This window comes from Amblyomma americanum, chromosome 6, assembly GCF_052857255.1.
Source record: "Amblyomma americanum isolate KBUSLIRL-KWMA chromosome 6, ASM5285725v1, whole genome shotgun sequence".
NCBI classification, from domain to species: Eukaryota; Metazoa; Arthropoda; class Arachnida; order Ixodida; family Ixodidae; genus Amblyomma; species Amblyomma americanum.
In genome coordinates this window covers 94,363,740-94,377,680 of record NC_135502.1, presented here as the reverse complement: position 1 = coordinate 94,377,680, position 13,941 = coordinate 94,363,740, and the positions used below count along the sequence as shown (strand labels likewise).

At 49.4% G+C, this 13,941-nt stretch overlaps 2 protein-coding genes across 2 annotated transcripts in view; both read right to left on the bottom strand.

Annotated features, from left to right (window-relative positions):
• Positions 1 to 13,941, bottom strand: part of LOC144093864 (uncharacterized) — a 60,629-nt gene that overhangs the window by 23,176 nt on the left and 23,512 nt on the right. The gene's annotated exons all lie outside the window — the stretch shown is intronic.
• Positions 4,606 to 6,180, bottom strand: LOC144094393 (uncharacterized). Its single transcript, XM_077628358.1, has one exon. The coding sequence runs from the start codon at positions 6,178 to 6,180 to the stop codon at positions 4,606 to 4,608; it is 1,575 nt and encodes a 524-aa protein (XP_077484484.1).

Here is a 13,941-nt window from a genome sequence, read left to right as displayed (position 1 = left end):
CTCTACTTGGAGCGAAGTTCAAGAGTAGCACCAAGACGGCATACAATACACGGACGGTAAGCGTTGTCCGTTCGTACGGCTGTGCAGCGCACGATCTACAGTAGCGGCATGTAGGAGCATAAGTCGTCCTTCTTTTCCGTACCTGATCTGGCTTCCGGCGCTGCTGTTACTACAATTGCCGAACACCTTAACTTACGAGCAATGGGGCCTCACTACACACGTAGGCGCAACTGCACAGCAACTGAAAGCACGAAGTGACGGTTTCGGTGGCGGAACACTTTGATCATGAAGCAATGTTGCGCACTTACCCTCGCAGATTTTCCAAGATCGTAACCTTTCTTTCTATATTGGCCATCTAGCACTGGCGGACGTGTTTGTCGCGTTCGCCCGTTCGGAAATGATGCATGGCAAACGGGCGCGAACAGGGGCAGTACTTCCTTGTGCAGTTCGGTTCCGTGAGGCTCGCAAACGATCGCATCCTGCACCTTTAACTCTCTGTCGCAATTCTTGCAATCCACAATAAAGCACGTATTTCCTCTGCATTTCCCCATCTTCGCAGAAAAAACACTTCGGCAGCCACCCGCGATATTTCCATTACTGCATCGAGGCGTACACTCCGGTGACTTGCGAGGTCCGTAATAGCGCCGTGTTCCGAGCGCGTCTGTGGCGCCATCTGGTCTCAAACGGAAGAACTGCACGCTGTAAACGGTCTATAGAGCTTCATATGTTGCAGGAGCATTTCTTCGTCGAGTGAATTCTGGTGCTCCCAAGTTATAACTGCTTAACGTGATCGCTTCCATATCCTCGGACAAGATAGTCCTGGATGGCGATTTAAAGCTACTGCGGTACTCTTTTCCGACAGAGCATGTTAAAAGCACATCTGGCGGCTACTAAGTTCTAATGCCAAATTGATATTTTCACATAAAATGGAGCTTGCATAAGCTAAAAAAGGTAAAAAAATGAGCTACGGATGCCGCCAACCCAGCCGCATTCTAAAGCATTGGTGACGCCAAGAGATTTTAATTTAAGCACGTGGATCCGAGAGGCTAGTCCAATCTCTCTGATATTTAGTTGTGGACAGAGTGGCCCGCGAAGATGGCAGATAAAGTCCCCTGGTTGAGCTGTCCTCCACGCGATAATTCTTCGAAACCTGTTAGGAGGGTAAGAACTGGCGCCTTCGTGAAGAAGCAGTAACTCTCGACTCGCTTCCTCTCATTCTTTCGTCCGTCCGTCCGTCCGTCCGTCCGTCCGTTCGTTCGTTCGTTCGTTCGTTCGTTCGTTCGTTCGTTCGTTCGTTCGTTCGTTCGTTCGTTCGTTCGTTCGTTCTTGCGTTCGTGCGTTCGTCCGTTCGTCCGTCCGTCCGTCCGTTCGTTCGCTCGTTCGTTCGTTCGTTCGTTCGTTCGTTCGTTCGTTCGTTCGTGCGTGCGTTCGTGCGTTCATGCGTTCGTTCGTTCGTTCGCCGACGCCCCTTGCGACCGTCATTGCTCGCCCAGTGAGCACAACGCGCGGAGACGTGAGCGGGAATGAGTGAGCGGAAAGCAGTGAGCGACCAGCTCACGTTCCTCTCCCCCTTCTTTCCCTCCTGGAGAAAAAAAAATTTCCTGCTAATGTGTGGCATGGTGGCGCGGAACTGGGACCCCCTGTTCATACGCCAACAACCTAAGACCGCGCGGTAGCATCCGGTTTTTATGCAACGAGATATTTCATCTGCTTAGTTGAGTTCTATTGGGTTTAGTGGCTCATAAGCATCTAAGGCTATTATGCGCCAAGCTCAACGTATAGAAATAACCGTGGTGTGGAGGGCCTAAAAAGTTAGTTCGTACTAGCTAATTATCGATAGCGAGAAAAGCAGCTTTGAAAATGGCTAATAGTACCAACTTTTAAAGGAAGTCGGGTAACCTCAGCGACCATCCTTGGCTGGGCAACGATCTGGAGACTCCCAACAAACCCCTAGTAAAGACTTCAGCCTTCTTATCAGGAATGAGAAGGTGACTGAGTTGTATCATAAAATCTAGCAAGGCATGGGGTCAGAATTTACAGTTTCTCAAGAAAACTTTGTCTTCTTTTAGAAAGCTAAATATATCGCTTTTTTTAGTTTATAAGGATTCAAGCCTATGTATATCTCTGAAAAATTGTCCATGCTTTATTTGGCTTTTTTTATTCTCTTCAATATTTGTTATACCAAACCTTGTGTTTTTTGTCGCACCAGTCCCGAAGACTGAGGAACCGCCAGGCGTACAGCAGTAACAATACAGGTTGTGAATATTTCGTTGGGTTCATCGACACACCGTCCGAGAACATCGAAACATTTCCCGAGAAAAATTCCTCCACAGTGGCACTTTCTCGAAACAGCGCCCAGACAGCCGTGTGGATCATCCAACGACGTGGTTTGCTTTAAATGATTGCTGGTGGGGATAACTTAATTGCCACTACCACAGGAAGGTGATCGCTTCTGCAGGGATTCTTAAAAACATCTAATTTAAAATACATATAAAAACAAAAACAGAGGTTGAACTAAAAGGTCTATGCAGCTCAGTTTTCCAGAGCTTGAAGAGTGGTACGTGGGTTTCCTTGCATTGAGCAGGCAGACATCACTGCACAGAATAAAACCTTGTAAAGTGCGACCTCTAGTGACAGTTTGTTCACTTCACCAAGAACCAGAGTGTTCATTAGAATTTTCGACTACCAGATATAGCTCTGATAGCTGCCTAAAAATTTGAGAGAAAACTTAAGCATCGCATTAAGGGTATGACACGATAACGTATTGGGTTAATTGTCACATAGCAGAAGGTCATTTTCTCCTTTACATTCTTAGATCCCTGGAAGTCCTCATGCCCCTTCTCTGCGCAGCGGTGCAACAATCAGGCGATGCGCCAGTGCCCTGCGATGGCAGGAGCTCCCAGAGGTGGGTCTAGTGCGGCCCAGGTTGCTCTTCCCGAGCGACCAATCACTCACTCATCTGCCGCCTGCCCCGGTGGGCAGTTCGCTCACTATCCAGTGGGCAGGTTGTGGTGTCGCCGCAAGGTCACGTCACCTATGTGGCCCACCCGCCTCCTGGGTTGCTCTCTGGGCACCGCCTGCAAGAGTCATGCTCGTGATTTTCCCTCATAACGCTGACAACGGATTTTATTGGTAATGGTGCCTTTAAAGCTATCGCGTTAACATGTGCGTATTTGTCGGCCACGGTGCCAGCCGCCCACAGCAGAGCCCAACGTGGGGATAAGACAGGAACCTGAAAGCAAGTCATGTGCATGCCAGCTGTGCACGCCAACTATAACATATTATGGTGTAACTAAAAGGCAGTGCGCCACACACGGTTAACCTCAGCTACCAATGAAAAGCAAAAAAAAACAAGAAGGTAGAAGAAGCCAGAAAAGTTGTGAGAAAGAGGACGGGAAAGTGAAAGGTGGATGGGCGGATAGGAAAAGGCGACTGCCGATTTCCCCCGTTCGGTTTCGGCCGGAGGTGCCGTCTACAGGAAGCAGGGGCCAAAGTAGAGTGTTGCCTCTGCCGAGGGGCCTTAAAGGTCGAAACACTCTGCATCGGCTCAACCACCAGGATCTCCTTTTCCCCGAACATGGGCTGAGTAACGCACGGCTAAGCGTGGGTGCTCGGGTCCGTGGTGGCGCACTGCTCACCAACATTCGCCTGCTGGGATATCCCTGCGGATGCTCGGGAAACCGTGGTGACGCAACTCACCATTAACTGCATGTTGCAAATGCCCCTGCGGTGAGAGATAACAATACAGGTTGTCGCACCGGGCCGTTGCCTGAACTTTAATGGCATGCCCGAGATACATTCTATGCGCTAAAGTCTACGACATTCACGTGGTATACAGCAGCTTGATCAACGTTACGGCGAATGTTTGTATCTCTAATCAAACGCTCTCTTACGAGAGCCTTAATCTAGGATCCTCCTTCATGCGTGGCCAAGGATTGGCACCCACAGAGTTCTGAATCAGTTCATCTGGCCCCCTATGTGTACAAACATGGAATCGAAGACATTACAACATGTGTCTCAGGTTCAAGTGCCAGGTAGCAGCCAGCCAGGTTATCTTTGAACCACACGTTCAAAATCTACCACACGTTATTTACGCATTTAGCAGACTATTAGAATTTTGTTTCTGCCATTCTCAGAGAGCAATCGGCGGACAGCGAGCAGACCGTGCAGGCGAAACGTAGCAACGTTCTTGGCGACATGCCGGTGGAGCTTCATATATAGAGAGCACAGCCAACCAAAAAGACAGTGCAAGAAGCGACTCCTAGAGTGTTGTGGGAGCGCCAATGCCAGTTCCGGACAAAAGTTTGGCATGCATATTTAAGAAACGTTCGACCACTACGTCAGCATCAACGTAATGAAGAGACAGTGGAGATAGCGGTACGTAATTTCGTTTTCATCACCATCTCTTTACGCTCTGACAACAAAAAATAATCCCACGGCAAAAATAATTTATATGGGAACAAATTCGACGCATTTGTCAAAGGCGGGCAACAATCTGTTGCAAGCAAAATGCTAACGGTTAGTTAGTAAAAATGGTAACAAAGGTAAAGATTGACGTCACCGAATCTCATGCTGAAGAAAGAAACGCGCCGCGAAGTACACAATTTAAACAACAAACGCGTATCTCCTCAGAGTGGCCACAAGGACAACGGTTGCAGCTCCAAATGCTGCCTGCCAGGAAACGTTGGAAGCAGTCCATGAACTGCTGCCTTTAAGGTGAGCGGCATGTTGCCCTTCCTTTGATTCGGTAGTCTGTGCCCCAGTAGTGGGACCTGATTCACTTTTCCCGAAATCCGCTTCCTTATTGGTCGTTTCTGAATTGCTATTACTGGTAGCAGATCCCATTTTAGGGGTGCTCAATTCCATTTTGGTAGTGATAGCTTCCTCTTTCCCAGAATCTGATTCCTGTCTGGTGGTCTCTGAATCGTGCTTACCGACGATCGTTCCCATTTTTTCAGTGCTCGATTCCGCTTTATTAACGGTCGATTCCTCTTTACTGATGCTTGGTGTCTCTTTATCAAGAACATATTTATCTGTGTTGGTGCCTGTAATGGTTTCACCGGCTATCGATCCCTCGTTCGTGGCACTCGATTCATGTTTGCCAACAATCGATTCCTTCTGGGCAGTGCTCGATCTCTTTTCTTCGGATCGCGCTTCCTCTGCAGTTGTTCTTGAATCCTTTTTATCTGCAGTCGTCCTCGTATTGATGGTATTCGATTCCGTTCTATTCATGCCAGACTTCTTGGTGGTGCTGGATCCTTTTCCTTCTGAAATCGTTTCCTTTTTAATACTGCTCGAATCGCTTTTACCGGCAATCGATGTCATTTTGGTGGCTGTCGATTCCGTATTGGTGATGCTTGACCTCTGTTCGCCGGTGCCCGAGTTCTTTCTCGTTGTCCCCGATTCTTGTTCCTCGGCAGTAATACCACACAGACCGAAAGCCTTGTCACACACGGTTCCATTTGGGCAGGCAGAACAGGCCGGGCCTTCCTGGTACAGCGGCCTCCTGAAGACGTTTCCGGTGACCGCGTAGTTGCACACGTAGAACTGCATCTCCGTCAGGTTGACCGCTCCGATGATGCTGTACTCCACGAAGCCGCAGCCGACGTAGCTGGTCTTGGCCCACACAAGTTGGGTGAAGTGCCCTATCATAGGCTTCGAGTGGGCCGGAAGTCGGAACTCGTGGCGTTGCTCCGACGGGTAGTCTTCGTACTCTATGAACCACTCCTTGATGCGACCAGGCCAGTCGCTGCTCGTGAAACGGAAGTTTCTACCACGGAAGGCAAGGTTCTGTCCCGTCGCATTGAACTTGGTCGTGAAGCGGTCGTGCCAGTCGTCGTGGCTGTACTCTCCCTTGGCGGATGTACACTGCTCGGCTTTCGCTTGCGCCACGGAAGCGAGCTCTTTGTCCCAGACAAGCCGAGCCATATTAGCGGCTGGAGGGAAGCCCTGCAATTTTCCCAGGGCCACCATGCTCCGGTAGTCGTTGTGTGTCTTCACTATGAGAAGGCGCTCCTCCGGGCTGATCCTTCTTTTCTTGATGATGCAGTTCCTGTTTGGAGGCTTGCAGGCCGTGTGCGTGGGACGCCGCTTGAGGTATTCTTCCTTGCACTCCTGGAGAGCCGGAACTGCGAGGGAAGAAAAACACAAGACAGCGAGCAGAGCTCGATGCGCTTCCATGTCTTTTCGTCTTCTTTCTTTGACTGGCACGTGCTCGGAGATATTGGAGTGTACTGAAAAGCGCTCTTCGCCTTCTTCCACACGCGAGTATACAGTAAACAAACCAAGATGACGAAGTGTTCCTGCTAAAGTGGCTGCACATCGCTCCAGTGAAAAATCTCACCATCCGCGTAATTACGTTCCTTATACCAAGAGTGCTGTCTTTACACCATCTGAGGAAGCTCCCGAAGCTCAAGCGCCGTCTGACTGGGTGGCAGTAAGCAAATGTCCTTCAGTCATCGCGGCAGCTGGACTGGGCCCGAGGCTATGCCTAGGGCCACCGGTGACGCGCTGGCAGAGGTGGCTTCGCCGGCGTCGGTCACCACGGCTTCCGCAACACCTCTTTTGACAACTGAGCCTGGGTCCCAGCTCTTGGCTCCTGCTCCCGGTCCATCAGCGGCAGCGCACATCCCGCCTTCTCCAAATGCACCTCAGCCCGTGAGCGATCTGCCCTCTGGGCGGAACTCGGCAATGGCGGCCCAGCCTCCACTGCTGGATGGGGCTTCAACCGTGCAGCGTGAGGAGGAGAGCTCTCCAATGGACCTGTCTTCGGCACCTCCATCCATGCCGCCGGCTTCCCGCAGTTCTCAAAAGCGCCCATCAGGGAACACTGCACAGGATTCGTCTTCTGCCAACTCCAGCTCACAAGGCAAGCGTTCCTGCCCAGCGTATGCCAACCAGGTGGCTGTGCCGACATCGGGATCGGTATCGTATAAAGTGGCCATTAAAGCTCTGGCAGCCAAAAGTCTGATAGACATTCCGAACAGGATTCTTCAGGCGAACCTGGACGCGTGTCTTGGGACCAAAGGTTTTCGGGACTTCACGTCTAGAACGAAATCTAATACAATCGCTGTGTAGCTCCCGACTTTGGCTGCTGTCGAGCGTCTGCAAACGCTCAAGTGCATATCGATTACAAGCGAGATCTCGGTGCCGGTCCAAGTGTACCTAGTAGAAGGTTCGGACCTACAACGCTATGTTGTTTACAGCGTCGACGTTGCCGAAGACCAGACGACCCTCCAGCGTGAGCTGTACTGTCCAACCCACCGTGTCATCCAAGCGCGGTATATGGGAAAGGGGCCCTCGTGCATCGTCACACTACAGGGCCCACCAACTCTCCCAGAACGACTTTACTACTATGGTTGTATTCTGCGGCCTCGCCCTTACAAACCGAGTGCTGTCTATTGCTACAGCTGTTTTAGACCTGGGAACATGCGCCGATCATGCCCTTTTGCAATGCAAGATGAGGCTCGGCCACAAGGCACACCGTCTTACAGGTGCGGACTTTGCAAGACTGACGACCACGAGATCACCTCTCCAACTTTCCCCACAAAACAGAAAGCAACTGAGAAGGTTCGGCGTGGGATCCGTAAGCAAGATCCTCCGAATGAAAACAGCACTCCGATACAGACATACAAGAAGTTTGCGGCTCTTCAGTGGGATGACGACGACTGGCCGGAGCTTTCTGAGCCCAATCCACCTGGAGCCCCTGCCCAACAGTCATACAGTGATAAAGTGCGGAAGGATCGCCGTCGCCTTTAAGCCACACAAAAGCACAGCATACTGGAACCTCTGCGTGAGGACATGGCAGCAGATGACGACCGAATTGCACGCCTTTTAGCCGAGGTCTGTAAGCTACGGCAACGCCGTGAACTGTTTGCTCGCCGTAGACAACCAGCGGAATCCCACTCCACGCCAATCAATGCTGCAGCGCCTTCTACTACGTCCAGCCCTCATGCGCTTTTCTGCAAACTCTACCAGGTCTTCTGCAACACTGCAGGATAACTCAACAACGTCCTAGCTCTGATTTATGGTAAGCCAGTTATCTAACCTGACATCAGTTCTATTACAACGCTTCGAAGCCTAATCGAAAATGGCGGGTACACGTTGTTGCGGTGTGCTCCAATAGAACTGCAGAGGCCTCTCCACAAAGCTGGGAGAGCTCAAATCTCGACTTCGCATGAACAAGCTCCAGATGTGGGCCCTGCTACTGCAGGAGACCAATGCCTTGCCATCCATTCCGGGCTTTAGTGGATACATGTCTCCTTCAATGAACGACCGTCGTGTGCACACTGCTTTCCCTCCGGGAAAGGCGGCGGCGGTGTACGTTGATGCGCGTTTTCCTCAAGTTCGCCTCTCGCTTGAAAACTGGTGCACCTCATATCAAGAGGTAGTCGCAGTGGATGTGAGGCTTCCCAAGGCAACTTTTGGTCTTGTCATACTATGTAAGACCCGCCGGTGGAGCTCCCTCCCGCCTTAATCTGGCCTTCATTGTCATTCGCACCGACGCCCTTCACGTCACACGCCTACTACGACGAGTCAATCACACCCCAGAAATCTGCCAAGACATCCATTGTCTAGCGCACGCATCCCGCAGCAAATCTGTATTGAGTGGATCCCGCGTGACCTCCTGAGCGCACAAAGCCGCGCAGATTCTGCGACCCGCCTTTCGACGCCAACCTCGTCTTTGCCTCGAGTCCTCACTCTGGACGACACCACCCTCCTTTAAACAAGAAAAACACCTCAGGTGCCGCACACGTGCTCTAATCCCTCCGTGTGCGGTAACCCTCCCCCGTAGTCTTACCCGTGCAGAGGAGGTTGCACTTCGGAGGATACGCGCCGGGGTTTGCTTAACTCCAGCTGTGACACGCAAGTGGCCTCATTTCAAAGATTTATATCCCCGCCCCGGGTGTCCAGTCTGCAAGATCAGAGAAGGTGAGGTGGATATCCGCCACCTGTTGTGAGACTGCCCGGCACTGAAGCTGACGGGAAATCGGCACCTGGCGGCAGCGGGTCTCTCACCGGACAATCCGGATTCATATATTGCCTGGACACAGGGTTCATATCATCGTTCACTTCTTGATTTCATCAGATCAGCCTAGCTTTCTTCATTTTTTTAAGCACCTTACTCATCTCTCATTTCATAGTTGTTATGCTCTGAGGCAATAATCATCGCTTCAAAAAAAAAGCCGTATTATTGGCTTGAAATGTAACTGGCTTAAACAAGCACTTTGCGCCCTTCAAGAAGGAAGAAACAAACAGGAACTTCTGATGTTACCTTTAATGCCATCAAAACAAAAATTACTTTTGCACCTGCTCTAGCTCTGTATGAAAATGACAAACTTCTGGGCTGCCTTGCCATGAGGAGAGGGGGGGGGGGGGCTTTTATTTAGGTGATCAATTCGCAGGAGCCAGGTGGTCGGGACCTCTAGTCCAGGGCTCCGCTGGTGGCAGCTGACTTGCGGACTAGCTGGATTATGCAGGCATGCTGGTCAACGCTGTCGCTGGTCAGGGCCTCCTCCCACTGCTCGTGTGTCGGGTGTAGCATTATTAATTTTTTTTCTCTGGAGCAGCGTCACAGTTCTATCAGCGTCAAATGAAACTTGAACGTGATCAGTGACATCCATGCTCAACGGTGCAAAAATATTGGCTGCTGAAAGGAACATACAGAATAATTTCAGTAACAGTTCTAAAGAGCGCTTATAATGCTCTCAAAATTAAAGTATGATGCACCGATATTGAGAGTTTGTCCAACAAGATTATCTGATTTTGCTGCTCACGTTCGACAAGTATTATTCGCGGTTCATTCGAGACTTACTGCACATTAAACATGGGGCAGCCGTGACGCACTTCATCTTCGCGTTGTTTTCACTACAAAAACAAGGTCGCCGCACAGCACCCTATGGATAAAAAAGCCAACAATAGAAACGTGTACTATAGCATAGGGAGTTTTTTTTTTGTATACTTACTTTTCGGAAGAGCACTAGTGCATTCGTGGGAGAATGATTGCGTAAATTTCTCACGAAATGTTAATTAACGGAGTTGCAGAGTATCGTTCCGCAACGTTTCCACATCTTTTTGGACCATGCTACTGCATATCATGCTGGTGTGTCCTTTCGATTGTATAGAACTTAATCGTCATCCCCTCATGTGAATGAAATCTTACACATGAATCTAACGTTGTCAGAAAAGTCCTCACTTCGAAGAAAGAGCCGCATCTATAGGATGAAAAAAAGCAGCAGGAACTTGATCAAACGCACTTCGTATAGGGGAGGAGGAGCCCGAACGGAGCTGGCAAGACGTCTTGTACAATCAGTGCTTCAGCCTAGGGTACTCTACAAAACCATGCACTAACGACTGACAAGGCGATAATGAGCGGAGTTGGCAGCAGTAAATAGGAGCGCAATGCGCACCAGCACGGCCTTGCCATAACTAACCCCCCATTCCTATATTGCAGGGATTTCCACAGCTTAATACACTGACCGTACTATTTGATCAGCAAGAGGCAACAAGAAATCTGAAGCGAAAGTACCTTATGCTCGCAGCATCCTTCTACAATGTGGTGACAGTGCAAACCCCTACAATGGCTGACTCCCCTTCATGGGAATTCACGACTATTACGACAAACAAGACGATTAAACTTCACCGTAACAAGAAGCCGAGAACTCGATCTTTGTTAGATGTATGCCCAGGAGCATGTATTGCTAAAACATACATCATTAATACATACATCATGAATACATCATGAATACGTATCAGACCATACGAATCTGCTTTTGACGGAACTTTATGCAATCCTCGATGCTATGGAGGCCATAAATAAAAGAGAATCTATAACAGAAGCCCATATATATACAGATATAAGTATACCAGTGCAGCACAGCAAAGGACACATTGAAGGCACGTGGACACACAAGCGCTGAACTTCCAACTGACATTTAATGGGTGAAACACTACATATATGCCAATTCTCCGATTCCCCCCCCCCCCCACACGAAAAAAAATATCAAAAATCCTAGCGGGGTTACTTTCAAAAAATGCAATTCTGCATTTGTCAGAGCGATGGAAGGCTCACTATATGCAGTTTTGACGCAGCGTGGCCATCTCGGCAGCCTCCACAATCTCGCGCACCATTTGATCCCAGTTCCTGCTGATTACAAACAAGCTGGCAAGGTCTGGGGCGCACTGTTCTTCTTCCCGGAAGCTTGATCTTTAATCTTGCAATTGCGACGATGCAGCGCCAGATTCCCTGTGCCTGTCTCGTAGGTCTCGTATCGGTGCTCTTTCAGGCATCTACCCGTCTGGCCGACGTAAACCTTACCGCATGAAACGGGAATGGAATACACCACGCACTCCATGCACTCAACGAAGGGGTTCTGGTGCGCCTTGTTGCACCGCCGACGCTCGACGTCCTCCCTGTTTACGCGTGCGCACAGCGTACGCAACTTCACAGGGGCCGAGAAGACGATGTTAACGTCACTGCGGCGAACAGTCATCTTCAGGCGGTGCGACACGTTGTGAACATATGGTACAACGCCACTCTCCTTCTTTGCGGTGGTTCCTCAACCATGTTTTTTGGCACGCGCTTCTTGTTTCTCTTTCTTCAAAAGGCGTTCAGCCACAGAAGTGACAATGGTTGGAGGGTAATCTGCATCGGGAAGACGGGCCACCTGATCTTGAAAACTTTCTTCCATGGAATGAGCGCAAGATTTGTGAGTCGCGTTCTCCAGACATAGGATGGCGATTCCTCTCTTAGCTTGGAACGGGCTGATCGAAACGGAAGCAGCTGCTTGCAACTCCTAGGTTCATATTTCCAGCAAGAATGCCATTCTGAAGACTTGAGCCGTAGATCTAAAAACCGGAACGAACCTTCTGATGGGACCTCGTGTGTTACTTGTAGTGGCTTCCGGCATTGCATGAAGATTTCGACCGTATCCAAGACCAAGGTCTCAACTTCTGTTTTTGTCCTGTGGTCGAAAAGCACTAAGTAGTCGTCCATAAAACGAAAATCCTGCATTGGCTGCGTGTGGCCCGGGGAACGACGGGAGCGTCACAGAAGCGCGACGAGTAATGTGTATGACGGATGCGGGCAGCGGAAACACTAGAGCACCTGCTCCTTCACTGTGCCGCGTACGCCGATGCTCGTAGCGATATGCTTGCGGCCTATAGGGCGCTGGGCATACTACCAGACTCCCTCAAGAAGTTATTGTGGCTGCAATGCAGTGCGCGCACCCGTGAGCGAATCTTGATGAGACTCCCTGCGTTCCTCGAACAGACGGGCTTGACATCCCGTCTGTCCTCCGCCAGGCAGTTACACGCAGTGACCGAACGCTCCGCGAGTTCTACCTTAAACGATTAACAACTAGACGCCCCACTCCAGTTGTAGTCAACATAGTGCTGTGCGTGTGTGTTTTATTGCTCCATCATGAACAAATCACGCGCACAACCTGAACACATTTCTTAATGTGTAAATAGTTTGTGTATTGTGTAAATAGTTTGTGTATAATACCTCTCCATACTATCCTCTCGTCCTGTCCCCTCACTTCTTTCATTTCATTTCTCCATTCTGCCTGCTAAACTTTATTTCCGTTGCCCCAACTCAGGTGTTTCAGTATCGATGGCAGAGGCCGGGGCTAGCAAAAATTTTTTCCTTCCTTTTTATGATTATTTTAATAAAAACCACTTACTACTACTACTTGACGACAGAAGGGCCTGCTAAATGGGATACCAAGCTTCTGTCTGTGTGGGCTATAAATAGGTGGCTGAGATCCGGGGCGATGCAAGATCAATCAATCAATCAATCAATCAATCATTCTTTATTTTTCCCAGAAAGAACTGGAATCCGATGCAGATCCCGCTTTTTTGCGCGTACAGGTTCCCTTGCCACTGCGCACTAGTTGATTCGAGGTACAAAGCAAGCAACTCAAGGAAGCCCCCCACGGACGTACCTGCAGCATTCTGAAAACCAACTGAGCCGTAAGCTTCGATGCTCTCTTCCTCGCAGGCGAGGAAATGATCCCGAGGAATTGAATAGTACATGCTTTTGACATGAATTGAACACGCCGAACCACTTTTGTGAGACAGAGCAAATGTCTCTGCCTCAATAACATGGGTCCGTACCAACTCGCCCAATTTTCCACCCTTTCGCGTTATAACTACTGTACGTAATCGCTTCCAAATTGTCAGAAGAGATAGTCCTGGCTGGCGATATGAAGCTACTGCACGCAGTATGGTTCGACGGAGCATGCTTAAAAACACATCTGGAGGTATCGAGAACTCAGCAATAAAAAATGAAGCCCTTTTTTTTCCTGCAGGCAAGACGCACGGTTCAAGTAAACTAAAAAAGACAGAAAATGATGATAAATTTCAAAATACGCGATTGTAATAGTAAGGCAAAAATTTTTCAGTTTACTTTAATGTGCGGCACTGGCAGTTAGTTATTGTGCCTTTTGCCGCGGACAGTAGATTCAAGTGGGTAAAGTGGATACAGCGCGCATAAAAATTAATTTCTCTCTTCAAGTTTCTATACAAATCTCGCAAAGAAATAGAAACAGCATCCATGGATTTGACTAGAAAATTCATCCACATTCAAAAACTTATTTGGTGTTGAACCCATTCGAACCAGTTCAAACTGGGCGGCGACTATAGCCGAGCTACCTTATACGTCAAAACGGTGGCCGCTGTGGCTTGAGAACAAGCTGCCTATGCACTCTGCGCAGCAAAGAAAAAAAAACGGCTAAAGTAAGAACCAGCTTGCCCCAAGGCCACATTTTAGGCCATTTTTCGTTTGATATGCGCCATGTACTAGGCGCAATATAAAGGAACACTGGAACTGATAGCCCAATGGAAAGGAACACTTAACCCACTTTTTGTGATATGCCCTTGTTTGGTATGGAAGGTAAGAATTGATAAGGCTGCTGCTGGCCCGGACCTCGCCCCTTCTGT